This window comes from Mytilus edulis, chromosome 4, assembly GCF_963676685.1.
Source record: "Mytilus edulis chromosome 4, xbMytEdul2.2, whole genome shotgun sequence".
In the NCBI taxonomy this organism is placed as follows: Eukaryota; Metazoa; Mollusca; class Bivalvia; order Mytilida; family Mytilidae; genus Mytilus; species Mytilus edulis.
This window is the reverse complement of record NC_092347.1, coordinates 26692287-26713664: the sequence shown is the minus strand read 5'-3', so window position 1 is coordinate 26713664 and position 21378 is coordinate 26692287. Positions and strand designations below refer to the sequence as shown.

Genomic DNA, 21378 nt, shown 5'->3' with positions numbered 1-21378 from the left:
TCCGGTTTGCTGTCGTGACAGCCTCTTGTTTTATATGAATTAAACAGGATTTTTCTCAATGTCACAAAAAATTAAAAATCGAATTTTAGTCTAAAATGACAGAATTGTATTTGACCAATGAAAAACTGAGCTCATATAAAAAACACAAAGACTATAAAAAAATTATAATTAACCAGTTGTGGAAGGAATATATCTAGTACAATTGGGGATTATTATTTATTTTGATATATGCATGTACTTGCCAACCTATTGATAGTAAGATGTTATTTTATTTTACAGTAGTCCTCACAGATCTTCCAGTATGACTGTAGATTATTTATTAGGATCTGCAGGAACAGGGCAACCATCTGTTAAATATCCTCAGTTAGACTTCCAGCCAAATTCACTGTTTGCTTTTGGTTCACCCATTGGTATATTCCTATCAGCTAGAGGAGTACAGAATATAGGGGAAGATTTCAAACTTCCTACCTGTCCCAGAGTATTCAATGTATTTCATCCAGTAAGTCATACCAAATATAAGTAAGATACTGAGTTGAGGTCATAATATAGTACCATGAATAATTTTTGACAAAACTTTTTGATATTTATATTGTTTGTAGCTGTTGAAAAAATGTCATAATTTTGTTCATGAAAAAGAGTTGACCTTTTATAATTCTACTATAATAAAAAATGATTCAATAAATCTTGAAATAATTTTTTCAGAATGTTTGCTTGTTAAGGATTTAAGTTGGGAAAATGTAGATTGAAATGAACATAATTAAGATTAAACTTAAAATAATATGGATTTTTTTATGAATATTTGTAAAAGATAATCTTAAAGTCATAATAAATGAGTGACCGGTGAAAAATAATGTTATTCAATTCTTGAACCAATACATACAAACATCATAAACTTAGTCTTCTGTGCACGATTTTATAATTTTTTTTGCATAAATTTCGTATAATCGTCAAATTTTTTTTCAATTGGTCAGTGTTGTTGTGAAAATATGGCAGGTAATTAAAGTTCGTGTTTTGAAGCCGAAGTTTAGCGATTGTCACCTGTTTGTCAACAAACAACAAAAAGCATGGATATTGAGCACTTGTTTAACATGTACACTCAGATAAAAGTTTATTTTAAGGACATCGATGGGTATTGCGATCACCGGATTTTTACGAGATGGGTCACACTGAGGTCACTTTGCATACGGAAAATATGTCGGGGAATTGCTTCCTGTAAGGAAGCAATTAAAATAAAGTAAACTTCTTCTAAATATGAACAAATTAAAGAATTTTCTTCAGAAAAAAGTATATGTACATAAGTTTTATAATGAAAACTATCCATGGGTTATAAAAAACATATGAATTATTTTTTTTTAATTTGAGGTTTCTTATGACTTTAAAAATACATCAAATGACATTTCATTTTATTTTGTTTCAGTTTGATCCTGTTGTGAGTATAAAAATAGAATTTATTATTATTATTGTACAGAAGAATAATTGCTTAATTTTCAAAAAAAAAATTATAATTAAGAAACAGTTTCCCTGCAGAAAGAGAATATATATATAGAACTACTAGATTACATAATGCATTTGTATAATATAGCAATAATTTGTCGTCTTTAAAATTCATGAGACGTCAAATTTTAAAATAAAATTAGGATTTGCTTCAGTGGATGATTTTGTAAACATTAAATATGTTAATAAGAAAATATATATATGAATTTGAGGTCTCTCACTTTATATATGATTTTTTTGTCTCTCACTTTAGCATTCAAAGAAAAAAAGACTAAGAAAGATAAATGCTTTTTAGATTATTGTATGGTTATGTCCCTTTTTTCACACATATTTAGTAAATTGTAGGCCTATAGATTGGAACCTCTAGTCAATGCATATACATCCAGTTGTAAACCTGTGTTAATTCCCCATCATAAAGGCAGAAAAAGACTTCATTTAGGTAAGAGCAGATAGTAATGCAAAAGTGTGACAAAATAGTTATGGTAGAGCAGACCACTAACACATTAGAAATCGCACGATTGTTAGAGCTAATTTCCTAATGCATGTAGAACAAGACTTTGGTTAGCTTGCTTGTTTTGTTTGTATGTTATACAATTATAAATGGGATAACGTCCAACTAAATTTAAATATAATATAAACAGGTTTAGCTATGTCTATACATGTATATATTGTTTGAATATGTCAATCTTACAAAGCTTGAGTACATGCTTATACAAATGAAGCAAACAAGCCAAACAAAGTTTTACTATAGAAGCATTAGGAAATTAGCTCTTATTGAAGTTAGATGTATATATTATAAGATTATATTATTGTTAAACTACATTGAGAATACCTTGAGCCATTTTGTTAAGTCGCCTGGTTATTTGCAGCCTTTATAGTTATTACTCAATATAGAAAACAATGATGCATAAAATATCCTCTATTACAGAGACTTGTTCTTCACTGGACTATCATATTTAATTTCAAGACCAAAAGTATTTATTTCTACAAGCAAATGTCTGTGTCTTACTGCAACATATCCTACTGTTATGCTTTTTCTACTTGAACAGTATTTGATAGTGATTTACACTGGTTCCTATATATTTCAGAACTGAAAGAGAGTTTAACTAGAGTAGGAGCAGATATAAAACATAAGATAATGGAATCATTGAAGAGTACATGGAATTCTATCAATGAATTTGCCAAAGCTCACAAATCTTCTCAGCTATCATTAGAAGAACAAGTAGATTCTCAGATGTCTTCTGTCATGCATGACTTAGACGATGACAAGTCTGATACAGCTTGTAAGTGTATTAAAAACTTTAATAATGTTTAGTAGAAACTATTGACCACCCATTTAACGGTCTTCGTTTGAAATATAAAAACATCAAGAAAAGAAGTAAAAACATTGAAAAAAGAGATGTATGTAATTTGAAACTTTATAAAAAAACCACCAGTATTTTAATATGTGCATGTTGTTTTTACCCTTTGAAATATAAGAACAGGATACCTAGGGCAATCAAAACCTTTGAGTCACAGAAAAACTGACAACACCATGGGGCAATGAATAAGACGAAAAGACAAAAAAGTCCACATTAATCTAAGAAATGAACAACGCAAACTCTGTTAAACACCAGTGGTGATATCATTTGCTCTGGAATGGTCAGCAATTCCTGTTGTAATAAAGTCTACCAGTAGTGTTGCTAATGACAAATAGTCATCTAGGGGGCAGTCCTGTACTTGATGTCACAGTCAAAGAACATAGGACAAGATCTTGGATATGACAATTGTGACACATCTGTGGTTATCTTTGACAAAGAAATTTCATGACGGTCAACCAATTTAATGAAGGTCAACCAATTTATGATGGTATCAGTAACACTTTCAAAGAGATTAGCTGCAACCCTCTGTCACCAAAACTAAGTGTAATGGAATTGACAGTAGATATGATTGCTACTGTAACTTCAGAAATTATTGCAATCTTTTTATTATTGAGAAAAAATGCAACAGGATTATAATCACAATTTAAGCTTGTATTTTAAATGTAATTATATGAATTAAACAGGATTTTTCTCAATATTGCAAAAAAGAAAATTGCATTTTAGTCTTAAATGACTAAATTGCATGCATGCATTAATTTCTGAATTTACAGTAGTTATTTCAAATTGATATGACTAATTTTAAATTTTAAACAATATCTACCAAATTTTTTTCAGCACAAGTATCAAACTATGAAGATGACATGGTAGTAGGACAATTAAATGAAGGTCGTAGGATAGACTATGTGCTACAAGAACGACCTATAGAAAGCTTTAACGATTATATATTTGCATTAACTAGTCATGGATGTTATTGGTAAGATATTTTATTTATTCAATCAACATTTAGATCTAGAAAAAAAAAATGGATTTTAGTTTATAACATGTCAGACTTGTTTTAATTATTTAATCTAAAGTAACCGTCGATTGCTAAAACTTAAACCTGAAATAAAACAATAAAGTAATTCCTCTTTCAAATGATTGTTTTCTTTAAAATTCTAATATATTTTTTAAAAACATTATGTCAGCTAATTTTACTATATGTTTTATGTTTTATAGGGAGTCAGAGGACACAGTGTTATTAGTGTTAAGAGAAATATATGGACCTTTAGGAATGATGCCACAAATGCCTGGACCAGATTCATCTAAGAACCCTTTTCCCTCAGGACCTGTACCTTTATACAATAAACCACAGAGTGGTGTTGGACCTCCTCCTTCTCAGTTCACACAAGCAGTGCCCCCTATGGGACATTCTCCTAGTGTTCCTCAAATGTCAGCTGGACTGCCTCCTCAGTCTATTAATAGACCTATGTCGGCACCTCCTCCACCCAGCCACAATTTTGGTCCTCCTCCAATGCAAGGATTTCTTAAGAAATAGTTTATTGAAATAACGCTGTGATGTTTTTATTATTGATGAAAAGGTTAATGGAAAGTCTAGCTGATAATAATTCTGTGTGTTAGTGACAGTTACAGAACACACTGACATTTCTGTAATTCATCTGGCATTAGCATTATTTGCCATATTTTTAAAAACCTATGTATTAAAATGATACTGTAAATTCAGAAATTATTGCATGCATTTATTTCTGCAATTTTGTCATTTCAGACTAAAATGCTATTTTGATTTTAGCAATAATGAGAAAAATCGTGTTTGATTCACATACAATATTTCAGAATGCAAAATTAAATTATTGCGATTCCATCCCTGTTGCATTTTTCACAATAGTAAAAACATCGCAATAATTTCTGAATTTACAGTGCATGTATTTTTTTATAATGGAACCGAAATTGAATGTACAAAACATTTACAAGGATAGATGTGTTTTATCTGTTAAAACATAAAGTTTTTGGTTTTATTCATTTTTGATCATCATCTAAAAATAAGCTCTTTACTATCCTCTAATATAACTTTGGTATCAGTGAATTGGTTCCAAGTTAGCTTTTTGTTGGTTTTTGAAGCATAATATTGAAATAATGAAGTTACCTTGAAATTTAAAATTCATGGTGTTAAGAATATATATACAATTTAAGTTGCATTAGTGGCAAGAATATAAAGTTTTTAAGTTACATAAGTGAGATAAATTAAAGAAACAAGTCATTATTATGAATAATGAAGTCCTTTGATATCTATGACATATGTATCACATGTTATGTATTTCTTAAATTGAACAGAAATAATGGTGTATGTCATTAGATTTTTATTCATGTCATGTCATATCTGTATAGGTTTATTGTTCATTTTAACATAATTTTAAGTTGGTGCAATATGTTTTCATGATTAGCATGATTAGTATATATAATATCAAGGTTTAGCAGCATTATAACAGTTTCAGTGAAGTCCTGCTTAAATATATTAATTTTGAGAATGTTTAATTCAACATCAATCTCTGGGTGTTGTCACCAATTTTTCCCTGCATGGTAACCATGGGTGCATTCCAAATTATTATTTTGCAATAAACCCCCTCATGAAAACATTAGCATTTAATCTGCATTATTATGTGTGTATGAAATTCTGAATACTCCTAATATGTCTCGATATTTTCTTTAAATTTTCCCATGTATAAATCAGTGTTTGAAAGTTATCTTTTTACTTTGTTTTTTTTCCGTTTTCTGTCATTTTTGTAGAGAATTATTTTTATTTAACATTCCAGTAATTTAGTGGTATTATTCTTCCAAATTTTTTAGGGTTTGTTTTTTGAGGAATTAAAAAGTTCTGGTTTAAGTTATATAAATTCAATTTAATATTTACAAAAAAGGAGGTTGTCTCTTATACATCAACCAATATTCTTTTGAATGTTATATAAATAAAGGTTGTAGTTGGTGAGAGGTCTGAGCAATAGATTGAAGTACAAGTTTGAAAATGGACATCTAGTTTTTCTTCACATACATACACTCTGCAATACCTTATAATATGAAGGAAAAAATATACATGTATGTACATACCAGTAAATACATACTATTTATTTATATCTGAAAAATTCACAGTGCCTAATATGTCTCTGTGGAAAAGTTTGTCTCTTGTATATCAAAGAACATCACGTCCCCTCAAAGGACTTAGTTTCAATGTTATATATTGTATATGTATTTGTACTAAACATGCTGAAGTAAGGTTGTGAGAGGATTGAGTTAAAGAGGGTTAGTGCAAGTTTGAGAATGTTTCAGTGCTTATTGAAAAAATATTTAATATGAAATTAGTGGTATTTACATAAAATATGTTATAAATGTTTGATTGAAACATAACTCAACCTGGCAAAAATTTAAGCAAATAAAAATAAGGGTCATTCTATTATTCATACATTAAAACAGAAAAATTGTTTCATTTAACTTTTAAATTATGACTATAACTATTTTAGCTTGTCTCTGTGGTATTGGTATTGAAGAAGCTTATTTTTACCATACAAAAGCTACCAACAAATTACAAATAAATTTAAAATTATCATAAACTGCCATTAAATTTCAACTACATGCTTTAAAAAATTAAACCTATTTAAAAGTCAGTTTAAACAATTTTGTCTCCTGTTCAAGAAGTTACTTCACTTCTGGAATCACTAATTGTTTTAAAACCAAAATAAAAAGGCATGAAAGCAAATAATTTTTTCGTAGAATATTTTTAACTTCAAAATTTATTATGTATAACTGCAAGAAGCATTTTTTTTTGTAATATTCTGTTTGGCATAAACCAAATGTGTTGGTTTTTTTTACTTGAATTTAAATTGTTTTACAATTAGAAATATTGTATGACAATTCATGATGAAGTCAAATCATCTCTGTATTGACTATGTATCTGATGAAATGTTTATTTTCACAGTATAAAATTATTTTTTTCATGTCCATGTAGTGATTTTGAGAATGAATTAATACACCATAATCTTTCTTTTTTTTAATTCAATTTCACCAGATTAAACAAATGATACAAAAAATTGTATTACAAAACATTGTATGTTTTGATTGTTAAAGGTGTGTCTTTATAAAGGTGTACATAAGTATAAATTATTAAAATTTTAATGGTGCTGTACTTCTTGTTTCTTTTGTTTGAAAATGAAGCAGACAATCTGAAAGGACAATCAAAAATCATAAGTAAAAAAACAAAACCAGATGCGACCACAGAGGTCGAACCCTCAACAGTTGGGGCAAGTATGAACACAACATTCAAGCTTGATACAGCTCTGAATTTGGATTGTGATAAAAGTTTTATCATAATATAGGTTTCTGACCCAAAATAAATGTCAAGATCTTACAAATCTATTATGCAATACTGTGCAATTAAAGATTTCTTCTTGAAACTTTTCAAAAATTTGAAAAATTTTGAAAAAAAAATTGAACCCATTAAAAAAATTGGACCCCCCCCCCCCCATAACCTTTTGAATCCCCCCTTGGAGCAATTACCCTAAAACTCGATCCCAGCCTTTCCATTGTAGTATATGTTGAACCTTGTAGTACAATTTCAGCGAGACACAAGTTATTGTCTGGAAACTAGAAAATTGCTTGTTTTTAATCCTTTTTTGGCCCCTATTCCTGCATGAATGGTGCAATAAGCCCCAAACTCAATCACAGCCTTTCTTTTGTGATTTGGAACTTTGTGGTACAATGTACGGGAAATCCATTCACTTACACACAAGTTATTATCCAGAAACTATAAAAATGCTTGTTTTTTGCCCCTTTTGGGCCCTAATTCCTAAACGGTTGGGACCATCATCCGAAAAATCAATCCCAACCTTCCTTTTGTGGTATTGAACCTTCTTATTAAATTTCAAAGAGGTTATTGTCTGGACACCAAATGTGTCTTGAGACGACGACGCAGACATCATACTATTATAAGATCCCATATTTTTTTTTATAAAAACTAACAACACAAAATAATTTTAAAAAAGACTTCAAAACACAACATTAAACTGAGCAACACAAACCTCATTTAAAAACAACATTGACATGGATTTATAAATCAATATGTAATTAGAGAATGTTGTATTTCTGCCAACTTATAAGAAAGATACTAAAGGGGCAACAAAACCAGTCAGTCAAAGAAAGACAGACCAGAGCATGGCAAAAAGACTAAAACATACTAAAAATGCAGAAATGTTGTATGAGGGTGGTAAAGGGTTATTCGTGCAACGTTTTCGGCCTTTTTATTTCACGTATTTTCGTGTTTAAACGTTTTATTTCTCGTTTTCTCGTGTTTGGCTCGATTTGCGTGCTTCGTGTTTCCCCTTATTTATTTTCCGTGTTTCGTGTCAGTGCTCTTAATTTCTCGTGCAGGTCCCGAATTTGATTAAAAAGTCAGTGTGTTATAATACCTTCTGAAACTTGTGTAAACTTATAGAAATTGATGTATATATTGTTACCATTCTACTTTTGCTTTTGCAATATGTATGGTATTAGTCGGAAGTCCATCAAATTGCTAGCCTATGAATTCAATTTTTTATCAAGTAAGATGCAAGTAGCGGACGCTAAAAGGTGACCGCAAGGTCTTCATGTTCATTACTAATGGCTGCCTACAAGAACGAGTGGATATAACTTCTGGTACTTGTTTCCTTAATATTTACGATCTCATTTATCGTGCTTCGTTTTTCTCGATTTTTATTTTTCGTGCTACGTTTTTGCGATTTTTATTTCAGGTGTTTCCGTGTTCAGTACCCCCCTTTACCACCCTCTTGTATGATTAAGTCTCCCAAACAAAGTTTGGAGACTTATTGTTTTTGCTCAGTTCTTATTATTTTTATTATTCTTCTTCTTCTTCTTTCTTCTTCTTTTTCTTCCGCCACTTTTAACTAGAGGCTCTCAAGAGCCTGTGTCGCTCACCTGTTAATGTGTTTACAGATGTTGGCCATCTTCGTTGGTAGGCGGGGTCATTAGACACTTTAAAAAAAAAAAGATACCCTAGTATTATGATTGTGGCCAAGTTTGGTTAAATTTGGCCAAGAAGTTTTAGAAATGATTTTTATACAAGTTACAAAAATGACGAAAAGTTGTTCAATATTGACTATAAAGGGCAATAACTCCTTAAGGGGTCCTCTAACAATTTTGATCATGCTGACTTATTTGTAGATCTTACTTTGCTTAACATTATTGCTGTTTACAGTTTATCTCTATCTATAATAGTATTCAAGATAATAACCAAAAACTGCAAAATTTCCTTAAAATCACCAATTTTAGGGCAGCAACCCGACAACAGGTTGTCCGATTCAATTGAAAATTTGTGAGGGGATATATCTTATTCTAATGGACATTAAAATCTTGAAAGATTTGCCCTAAATGTCTTAGTTTCAAAGATATAAAGCAAAAACTGCATTTTACCACTATGTTCTAATTTTAGCCATGTCGGCCATTTTGTTTGGTAGGCTGGGTCATCGGACACATTTTATAAACTGTAAACCACAATGATAATTGTGGCCAAGTTTGGTTAAATTTGGCAAAGTAGTTTCAGAGAAGAAGATTTTTAGAAAAGTAACAAAAAATGACGAAAAGTTGTTAAAAATTTACTATAAAGGGCAATAACTCCTTAAGGGGTCGACTGACCATTTTGGTCTTTTTTTGACTTATTTGTAGGTCTTACTTTGCTGAACATTATTGCTGTTTACAGTTTATCTCTATCTATAATAGTATTCAAGATAATAACCAAAAACTACAAAATTTCCTTAAAATAACCATTTCACAGGCAGCAACCCAACAACAGGTTGTCCGATTCGTCTGAAAATTTCAGGGCAGATAGATCTTGACCTGATCAACAATTTTACCCCTTGTCAGATTTGCTCTAAATGCTTTGGTTTTTGAGTTATAAGCCAAAAACTGCATTTTACCCCTATGTTCTATTTTTAGCCATGGTGGCCATCTTGGTAGGTTTGACGGGTCACGCCACACATTTTTTAAACTAGATACCCCAAGGATGATTGTGGCCAAGTTTGGTAGAATTTGGCCAAGTAGTTTCAGAGGAGAAGATTTTTGTAAAAGTTTACGGACGAAGGACGCCAAGTGATGAGAAAAGCTCACTTGACCTTTCAGGTCAGGTGAGCTAAAAATGAACTTGTCTGCAGTGTTTCTCTAAAACCGCTTGTCAGATTTACTTTGGGTTTCATAGAATGGTAGACTAATATGTCTAGGTGAGCCATCAATCTTTCGTTTGTGCATTGGGGTCTATTAAGGGGTATTTTGGGAGGTAGAAACGAGGGAGGGGTTTATTATAGAACCCTATGGGATTTTATTTTCTAAAATTTTCAAATGAACATAACTTGAAAACTGTAAGTGATAGACACATGCAGTCTTCAGAAATGATTATAGGACAATAAAACAAATCACATGAAATATAGGGGGAGTCCCTAGGGGGTCATCCCCACCCCCTTAAATTTGAGAATATGCTTTTATCTTGTAAACGGTCCAGATCCCCACCCCTAAACCATATATATTCTTGAATGGGACCATAAAACAAATCAAATGAAATTAAAGGGAAGTCCCTGTGGGTCATCCCCGTCCCGTTCAATTTGAGAATGTTCTATTATCTTGTAAACTGTCCAGATCCCCATCCCGAAACCATATATATTTTTGTAGGGGACAATAAAACAAATGAAATGATATAAAAGGGAAGTTCCTAGGGGGTCACCCACCCCTTTTGTTTGAAAACTTGTAAACGGTCAACATCCCCACCCCTAAACCATATATATTCTTGAATGGGACAATAAAACAAATCAAATGAAATTAAAGGGGAGTTCCCGGGGGTCATCCCCAGCCTGTTCAATTTGAGAATGTGCTATTATCTTGTAAACGGTCCAGATCCCCACCCCTAAACCATATATATTCTTGTAGGGGACAATAAAACAAATAAAATGAAATAAAAGGGAAGTCCCAAGGGGGTGACCGGTCACCCCACCTCTCTTGTTTGAAAACTTGTAAACGGTCAACATCCCCACCCCTAAACCATATATTTTTTTGTAGGGGACAATAAAACAAATGAAATGAAATAAAATGGAAGTCCTGAGGGGGTCACCCCACCCCCTCTTGTTTGAAAACTTGTAAACGGTTAACATTATCAACCCTAAACCATATATATTCTTGTATGGGACAATAAAACAAATCAAATCAAATGTACGTAAAGTACCTGGGGGTCACCACCACCCCTTCCTGTTTAAATACTTGTAAATGGTGGAGATCCCCACCCCTAAGCCATATATATTCTTGTATGGGACAAAAAATCAAATCAAATGAATATGGGACCATATGAATGGCGAGTTATGGGAGCTTTGTTTGGGAGACTTCGTAACAGCATCCGTTACAATTACTTCTTGTTGTTTATGAGACTACTATCCACCAAAGTTCGAATGAAATGGATGCAAGCAAATGTACATCCTTAACAATAAGAAAAACCTGTACTTTATTCTTGCAATACAAGACAAAGAAAAAAGTGAAACAATTCAAAATAGAAAACTAATGGAACCATGAAAATGAGGTCAAGGACAATTGACATATATCAGATTGTTGTAAAAACTTCACAACATAAGGTATCTGCATACAAGGTATGAATCATCCAGGTCTTCTTAATGCTGAACTATAAAGCTTTACACAAATAGTTCACGCTGCTGCCACCAGGTAGTAATACCTATAGATACAACACAACATATGGACAAACTAAAAATCTTTTGCAATCAGCTCAACTCAAAGGATCAGTACAAGTTACAAAACCAACAATAGACACAAAGCACTGAGATTTAGAGAACTAGCAGTTACTGAAAGTTAGTTTAAGAGTCAATTAAAGCTAATGTATTAATTATGGTCGCCCAGAATAAAGTATCAGTACTCATCCAAATTAGTGTAAAGGCATTATAAACAGTCTTGAGAAATGCTTGTCGAAGTCCATCAAACCCTACATGTGAATCTAAAAGACAACACTAACAGATGTGCAAACAACCAAACCTGGGTGCTCAAATATGAAGGGTAAATTTCTCCAATGAGTGTAGTCATCTTGTGAAGGGAACATTATATAGAGATGAAGACCTCCATCAAGTAGGAGCATTGAATTTTGTAAATGTTGCCATGGCCATATCAATTTTAACTTGAAGCAAATCAATTTTGACACCAAAAATTAAAACTGTTGGTCAATGATTTATTGGAGTTATTGACCTTAAATGACAATTTTGTATCCCCGACTTAGTAGGTTTTTTTCAGCCATTGAATGATGACTTATCCATAAAGAGAAATCAGACTTTTTTCAATCTTTACAAATTCATATACTGTCAACTTTTGCACAAATTTGCAATTTTAATTGTTGAACAATGAATGTAAATGTGAGATCAATTATTGAGATTCAGGAAATACTGCATACCAACAATGCAAAAGAAACTTTAGATGCCACTTTTATTTTTGTATGACCTATCCTGTCGCATGTTTTGCTACAATAAAAATGTTGTAAAAATTCTTAAATATACAGAAATGATTGATTTGGCATAATAAATAATAATTATCAATTAGTGATATTTTATTCATCAAATATATCATATAGATAACAATTAGTGCTACTCTGTTTTATTTCAAGTGAATACTGTTGTTAATTTGTTGTTAATTTGTTGTTACTTTTCATATAAACTACCGTTATACAACAATTTTCTATATCATTTACATGTTTCATACTGTCAAATATTAATATACTTTATAATTTCTAAATTTGTAATTCATTTCATTAAGACAACTAAAATGAAAAAAATGATGATCTAATCTGATTAACCTTTCGTTCATTAAATCTTACTATGCTCTTTGACTCAGTCCCCATTTCTATTCTTTATTATCTCATTAAAAACATACTAAACAGATACTATGCATTTTATCTGAAATTAAGTATCTTCTTTTGTTTGAGGATATTATAATAGTTCTTTTTATTTTTGGTATGCAAGAGTGCAGTGAAATACTGATAATGATTACTCTGTAAATTAAAACCAAATGTTTCACACGTGAAATAATCCCAAATATTTTGCTCATTTGACGTCCTACAACAATAAAAGTCAACCGTGTAAATAATTATTCAATAAAGAGTGCAAGATTACCATAGTGATTATTTGAAAATTCAATCTACCCAAGGAATTTTAGCTTTTGATGCTCTGAACTTTGAAGTTATAGTTAGTTTATCATCTTTAAAAATATTACAACTTCTGAAATAGCACAAAACAGGAAACAATTTCTAGAAACAAAAATTAAATAATAATAAATTATATTTAAAATATAATCACTGATAAATGTACATATTGACAAATATAGTAATTTCTAAATGTTGGCAAAAAGATGTGGAAGACTTGCATTGTACTGATACTACAACAATAAACTAAGTTATGGCTCAGCCATGCACTAATGAGTGTGTTTATATAGTAGGAGAAGTATAATGATTCAAATAATGACAAAAAAAAAAAAATTATATAACAATTCTATAAGAAAAAATTAAATTAACTAAATAATAAAACAAAACAAAATAACAACTTCAGATAGCTAAAACAGCACTGTATATGCAAAGGTATAAAATATAAGTAGAGAATTGTCATATGCCAAGAGATTTCTGTCATATAGATCATGTTTTTGAAGTGTTCACATTTTAGTTTTATTTTTTATTGAAAACTTTTTGAAGAGATGTAATACAATTACTGTTGAAATAAAAACAAGAAATAAAAGGTAATGAAAAAGAAACGCTTGAAATTTGGACTTTAAAAAATAACAATGAAAATGAGTGAAATAAACTGACAATTAACTTCAATAAAATATCATTTTTATGTATTGACTATTATCCTAAATGATTTCTTTTGATCTAAACTGACAAAGAACAACTGTAGAATCATTGAAAGACAAAAATGTTAGAACTGAAATCCTTAAATAAAAACTGAATACCAATATAAATGCTTATATTTTGTTTTTCAATCATCAATTATAAATATTTTGTATCTGTAAGATGAATTGTGTAACATGTTGTCTATATTTTTAACAAAGTAGTACAATGTATAGTTGACATGGACTTTAACAAAAAGTAACCATCCATAAAAAAACAACCGATATCACATCACAGAAAAGGATTCCTAATTTTTCAAATCATAAGAATTGTATATGTAAAATTGATCATACTTTTACAACATAATCATATTTTTACTTAACATTTTTTTTTAAAGCATTTCTTTATTCTTATTAAGATAGTTTTTCTTACTTTTCAGGAAGCAAGTCTTAGATCAAAAACAAATTAATTTCTTTTTACCAGAATTGAATTTATCTCCTCATTTTTATTTTCAAATTTGTATTTAAGGTTCACAACAATACACAATACATATACATGTAGATACAAGAATGGATCCACACAAATTCAAAACAAAACAAAATCCACTACGTGTATATTCTTGAATACAACAATATTTCCAGAGATAGACCGAAATTGGACACAACACAAACAGACTATTCTGAATGTAAGTGTATGTAAGATGGCTTAGGTGTGTAGGACGTCCATCTACAAACAGGACAATAATGATTGTCCCGTTTTAACCATATGTGTATACATGTTTGATGAAAACTGTGACCACATGGTAATCCACACAGCCACACACCTTTTGTGTAATCATCCAGACATATTACACACTGACTATTTTCTAAGTGTAAATGTTCGTCCTCCATGGCATCTTTCTCTTGGTCCGTGTCTGATTGGTCGGTAGTTGTAGGATCGGAATTTTTCAGTCTGTCCAAATGTAAATGTTTCTTTTTTACTGATGGAGATGATTTTGGTTCATTACATTCATTTTGTAGTTTTCTACACTTTTCACATGATTGTGTACTGAATGTTTTGCCAGGGGGATCTGAATTACAATCACATTTACATGCTTCTTCAGACTGAGAAATATTGTCAATGTTTACGAGATTTTCGACTGTTTTGTCCATTATAAATTGCCATTTGGGTAATTTTGTGATATATTCATCGGGGACGCTACATATCTGTCTAAGGGTAGGCATATCTCTCATATGAACTCTTTCTGGATCAATTGCTGGGATTCCAGCAGATCTGAACAAACCTGCTGTGGGACTAAATAAATGTTCTAAGGTTCTAAACTCTGAAAAGTTCCATTCATCGGCTTCAACATCCTCTTCCTCTTCCAGTGGTCCTTTACGTTTGTATTGTATGTATCCAACGGTTACAAGATAAAAACCAAAAAATATTTCAGTAAAAACAAAGTGACGGGAGTAAAAACAATAATCTTTATAGAAAAGTGTTCCAAATGTTGATAGTCGACATAATCTTAGTAATTTTAAACACAGAACTGTTAAGTTATGCATTAAGGGAAGTTGTAAAAGTGTCAATAAAGCTATCCATATTAATAACAGACACATATTAATCTTTACAATACACCAGATAAACTTCATCAATCTCTTTATAAATGTTCCCTGTGCTAAACTTATTTCCAACAGTGTCACACAATTACATATTATCAAACTCAAAATAAAGATATCATTGACACAAGGATATAAAGTTTTCAAATAAGTTTCCATGGATTTGAAATTAAGATCTTCTCCAAAGTTTTGTCCATATACCAGAATGTACTCACTTGTAATGATAAGATAAGTAGGAGGTTTTATTGATTGAATATTATACAGAATATCTTTCCCACTTTTACTTCCGCTATCAACAAAACCAAATTTGACACGACCTGGAAACTTGACACTGACTGAAGAATAAAATAGAGGAATGGATGGATATTTGGAAAACATGACCACCCTAACTTCTGACGGATCTCTAGGAGTTATGTACTGCATCCAATTGTTGGAGTATGAGTTCAAGCTGTTCACTGTGTGCACTTTCTTACTGATACTTTCTTTAATCCATGAATGGATGTTGTTTACTTTAAATGGACCTGTATATTGAAACAAAGTAACTTTAGATTTTGTCTGGAATTCTTCTGGGAGACCAAGTATAAGACATGTGTAATACCAATCTCTTCTGGCACAGTACCTGTAAATTATAAAATAAAAACAAATGATAACATTCTGTAGCCTTTACATGTAAATTGCAATAGTATGTTACATTTTTTTCAGTATAAGAATAGAGAGATATGTTTTGGCTTACTGGTATATTATATTTGGATAACAACTAAAATTGACCGACAATACATATACCGGGGTAAGCACCAAAATGTCTGCACAACATATCTTTTGAGTTAAGATAGCTGTATCCATGTACATGTATAGGGACTTAGACAGGTTGTAATAGTCTGTAGACCTGTATCCATGTATAGGGACTTAGACAGGTTGTAATAGTCTGTAGACCTGTATACATGTATAGGGACTTAGACAGGTTGTAATAGTCTGTAGACCTGTATCCATGTATAGGGACTTAGACAGGTTGTAATAGTCTGTAGACCTGTATACATGTATAGGGACTTAGACAGGTTGTAATAGTCTGTATACATGTATAGGGACTTAGACAGGTTGTAATAGTCTGTATACATGTATAGGGACTTAGACAGGTTGTAATAGTCTGTATACATGTATAGGGACTTAGACAGGTTGTAATAGTCTGTATACATGTATAGGGACTAAGACAGGTTGTAATAGTCTGTAGACCACTCAGCAACCAATCCAAACACTCTTTTAAATTGAGGTGAATTAAATTTAAAATCAAGTACATGTATTTTAAACTTCAAAAAAAGGACAATTACCGAACAACTCATAACTTGGTGTGCAGTGGTTTCCACAGCCAAAAAGAATAAGATGAAAAAGATTAAAACGACAAAAATTTGAAAAGCACAAGCACTGCAGCCTGCCTTACTTCCCCGTTTTGATTTCCAAAATTTTCATTAGAAAACATTTTTAAAAGTCAGATTTTATAAATTTCAATATTTATACTCATAATATACATGATATATAATAGATATTGAAAGAAGAGAGGATATTTTACTTCAGACTTGTTATCTTCTGCAAAGAGAGTAACAAGAGTGCACACGCTGAAATGTCTCGCCTTCTTTACTAATCATTGATATTATGTTGATAGACCTAAATATAAAGCTTTATTACAACTGTCACATAAACTCAACATTAACCAAGAAAACAAAACATTGATCAATGAACCTTGAAAATGAGGTCAAGGTCAGATGAACAATGCCAGGCAGACATGTACAGCTAACAATTCTTCAATACAACAAATATAGTTGACTTATTGCTTATAAATTAAGAAAAACAGACCAAAACACAAACACTTAACACTTAGCAATGGACCATGAAAATTAGGTCAAGGTCAAATAAAACCTGTGTAACAGACATATAGATCATAAAATATTTCCATACACCAAATTTAGTTGACCTAATGCATAAAGTATTAGAAAAATAGACCAAAACTCAAAAACTTAACTTTGACCACTAAACCATGAAAATGAGGTCAAGGTCAGATGACACCTGTCAGCTAGACATGTACACCTTACAATCATTCCATACACCAAATATAGTAGACCTATTGCATATAGTATAAGAAAAACAGACCAAAACAGAAAAACTTAACTATAACCACTGAACCATGAAAATGAGGTCAAGGTCAGATGAAACCTGCCAGTTGGACATGTACACCTTACAGTCCTTCCATACACCGAATATAGTAGACCTATTGCATATAGTATAAGACCAGGTGCTCCGCAGGGCGCAGCTTTATACGACCGCAGAGGTCGAACCCTGAACAGTTGGGGCAAGTATGGACAAAACATTCAAGCGTGATACAGCTCTGAATTTGGATTGTGATCAAATTTTTGACATTACATGGGTTTTTTTACACAAAACAAATGTCAAGATTTTACAAATCAATTAAAGATTTCTTCTTATTTAAATCTAAAATTAAATAGTTGACACAGCATAGGTTTCTGACACAGAATGAATGTGGTCTAATGAACTTAAAAGTTTTTTTTTGCCTTTGAGCATTTCACTATGCTGTTGAATATTAATCCTCTCAAAAAAATGTTTGAAGAAATTTTCTTTTTATTTATGAAATCTGAAATGAGAAAAATTTAACCCCCCCCCCCCTTTTTTCACATCCCCGTTTCCCTTTTTCCAAAACTGATATCAATTCAAATTTCTAATGGAGTTTGCAACAATAACTACTCTTTTAAATACATCATAAAATATTAAAATGTAAAATAAAGTGCTTGTTATCACTGAATGGTAAAGATTGGTTGGTAGTAAAAGTGAATATACATTGTTTATTGTATAAAACAATAAAAAAAACTTCATCAGCAACATTTTATATTGGCAAATTTCCAATGAAGTTATTTACATAAAGTTATTGGCAAATAAAAATAGAAAATGACATCATAGTCATGTCTGGCAAATTTCCAACATACATTATCTAAAACATTTTAGATAAGATAAGGAAAAAAAGCTTCATCAGCAACATTTTATATTGGCAAATTTCCAATGAAGTTATTTACATAAAGTTATTGGCAAATAAAAATAGAAAATGACATCATAGTCATGTCTGGCAAATTTCCAACATATATTATCAACTACTATTCTATACAAAGAAAGATAACTCCAATTGAAAATTAATTGCTATTGTGCAATTAGATATTTCTTGCTATTGTGCAATACTGTGCAATTGAAAATTTCTTGCTACTGCACAATACTTGATATGGAATCCTGATTTGGACCAACTTGAAAACTGGGCCCATAATCAAAAATCAAAGTACATATTTAGATAAAGCATATCAAATAAGCCCAAGAATTTAATTTTTGTTAAAATCAAACTTAGTTTAATTTGGACCCTTTGGACCTTGATGTAGACCAATTTGAAAACTGGACCAAAAATTAAGAATCTACATACACAGTTAGATTTGGCATATCAAAGAACCCATTTATTCAATTTTTGAAGAAATCAAACAAAGTTTAATTTTGGACCCCCATTTGGACCAACTTGAAAACTAGGCCAATAATTAAAAATCTAAGTACATTTTTAAATTCAGCATATCAAAGAACCCCAAGGATTCAATTTTTGTTAAAATCAAACTAAGTTTAATTTTGGACCCTTTGGACCTTAATGTAGACCAATTTGAAAACGGGACCAAAAATTAAGAATCTACATACATAGTTAGATTCGGCATATCAAAGAACCCCAATTATTCAATTTTTGATGAAATCACACAAAGTTCAATTTTGGACCCTTTGGGCCCCTTATTCCTAAACTGTTAGGACCAAAACTCCCAAAATCAAACCCAACCTTCCTTTTATGGTCATAAACCTTGTGTTTAAATTTCATAGATTTCTATTTACTTATACTAAAGTTATGGTGCAAAAACCAAAAATAATGCTTAATAGGGCCCCTTTTTGGCCCCTAATTCATAAACTGTTGTGACCTCAACTCCAAAAATCAATCCCAACCTTCCTTTTGTGGTCATAAACCTTGTGCTAAAATTTCATTGATTTCTATTTACTTATACTAAAGTTATTGTGCGAAAACCAAGAATAATGCTTATTTGGGCCCTTTTTTGGCCCTTAATTCCTAAACTGTTGGAACCAAAACCCCCAAAATCAATCCCAACCTTCCTTTTGTGGTCATAAACCTTGTGTCAAAATTTCATAGATTTCTATTCACTTAAACTAAAGTTATAGTGCGAAAACCAAGAAAATGCTTATTTGGGCCCTTTTTGGCCCCTAATTCCTAAATTGTTGGGACCAAAACTCCCAAAATCAATACCAACCTTCCTTTTGTGGTCATAAACCTTGTGTTAAAATTTCATAGATTTCCATTCACTTTTACTAAAGTTAGAGTGCGAAAACTAAAAGTATTCGGACGCCGGACGACGACGACGACGACGACGACGACGACGCAGACGCCAACGTGATAGCAATATACGACGAAAAATTTTTCAAATTTTGCGGTCGTATAAAAAACAGACCAAAACAGAAAAACTTAACTATAACCACTGAACCATGAAAATGAGGTCAAGGTCAGATGACATTTGCCGCTAGACATGTACACCTTACAATCATTCCATACAACAAATATACGGTAGTAGACCTATTGCATAAAGTATGAGAAAAACAGACCAAAACACAAAAACTTAACTATAACCACTGAACCATGAAAATGAGGTCAAGGTCAGATGACACCTGCCAGTTAGACATGTACACCTTACAGTCCTTCCTTACACCGAATATACTAGCCCTATTGCTTATAGTATCTGAGATATGGACTTGACCACCAAAACTTAACCTTGTTCACTGATCCATGAAATGAGGTCGAGGTCAAGTGAAAACTGTCTGACGGGCATGAGGACCTTGCAAGGTACGCACATACCAAATATAGTTATCCAATTACTTATAATAAGAGAGAATTTAACATTTCAAAAAATCTTAACTTTTTTTTCAAGTAGTCACTGAACCATGAAAATGAGGTCAAGGACATTGGACATGTGACTGACGGAAAGTTTGTAACATGAGGCATCTATATGGCTAAGTATTCAGTAAAGTGCTGTTTCAATGGGTGTCCCAGAAAAATGCATTTTTTTCATATTTTAAATTATTTTGAGTTTTAATGCAGGTAGCTAATCAATTCACTGCATGATGAAGAGATAATATAAACAGTCTCATATGAAAAGTTTATTGTTGAATAAAGTATTTTATAAATGAAGTGTTGAATTCCCTATTTTTTGCATGCTTATTTTGTGACATGGTCGAATGACCCAAAATCAAAATTGTTTTATTAACCTTTTTGTATGAATGGCAACTAGGTAAAAAGGATTTTCAGGTAAAACAATAGGGTTGGCAAGGTTAAGGACACTAAAACATGAAAAATCATCAAAAAATAAGGATTAAAAACAATTTTAAATGGTCATGTTGTTGGACTAACATTTTCTGTCTTCTTCCTATGTGAAAATGAAATATCAGTTATGTAACAATAGAGGGCAATTAAATGCACAAAATATCTTGAGGCTTGAGCTTATTAACTAAAATGTGATAATTCATCATGAAGTTACAGCAGAAAGTTTTATTTTTTTCAGGAATTGTCATTAAAGTTTACTCTTGAAAAATCTGTCCAACCGTTACGGGCGAAAATTTCAATTTTCATTTGCAAGTTGCCAACTCAGTTTAAGTTTTTTTTAATGTTTATGACAACAAATTTTACGACAATCGCGATGTGCATACGGTATTGCTGTCAACTGTTCCTTTTTACTTGAGGTCAACGACATTGAAGGGGTGAACACTCTTTCTGTCCAACCAAGAGATGGAAGTTACATCCAACATTTGTCCAAAAAAATGTTACGTCCAACATCCAAGATATTCTCTAAAATGGCTACCACAAGTCACAGAATCAATTTCGCTTCTACTTTGACAATTACTTAACCTTAAATACTACCATATAAATGAAAAATAAAGAGGTTTTAAACTGTTG

At 31.4% G+C, this 21378-nt stretch overlaps 2 protein-coding genes across 5 annotated transcripts in view; one reads left to right on the top strand and one right to left on the bottom strand.

Moving 5' to 3' along the window:
- The window catches only part of LOC139519314 (triacylglycerol hydrolase DDHD2-like), a 36448-nt gene extending 29422 nt beyond the window's left edge, over positions 1 to 7026 (top strand). For all 4 annotated transcript variants that reach the window (XM_071311304.1, XM_071311303.1, XM_071311302.1 and 1 more), the window contains 6 exons: positions 280 to 499; positions 1418 to 1429; positions 1840 to 1933; positions 2583 to 2777; positions 3690 to 3828; positions 4071 to 7026. In XM_071311304.1, coding sequence (XP_071167405.1) covers positions 280 to 499; positions 1418 to 1429; positions 1840 to 1933; positions 2583 to 2777; positions 3690 to 3828; positions 4071 to 4389 — 979 coding nt within the window. In that variant the 3' untranslated portion in view covers positions 4390 to 7026. The remainder of the gene's footprint in view (positions 1 to 279; positions 500 to 1417; positions 1430 to 1839; positions 1934 to 2582; positions 2778 to 3689; positions 3829 to 4070) is intronic.
- A 5435-nt stretch (positions 7027 to 12461) lies between these two features.
- The window catches only part of LOC139519313 (E3 ubiquitin-protein ligase RNF103-like), an 11872-nt gene continuing 2955 nt past the window's right edge, over positions 12462 to 21378 (bottom strand). The window contains exon 3 of the mRNA XM_071311300.1: positions 12462 to 15960. Within this exon, the coding sequence (XP_071167401.1) occupies positions 14418 to 15960 (1543 nt within the window). The 3' untranslated portion in view covers positions 12462 to 14417. The remainder of the gene's footprint in view (positions 15961 to 21378) is intronic.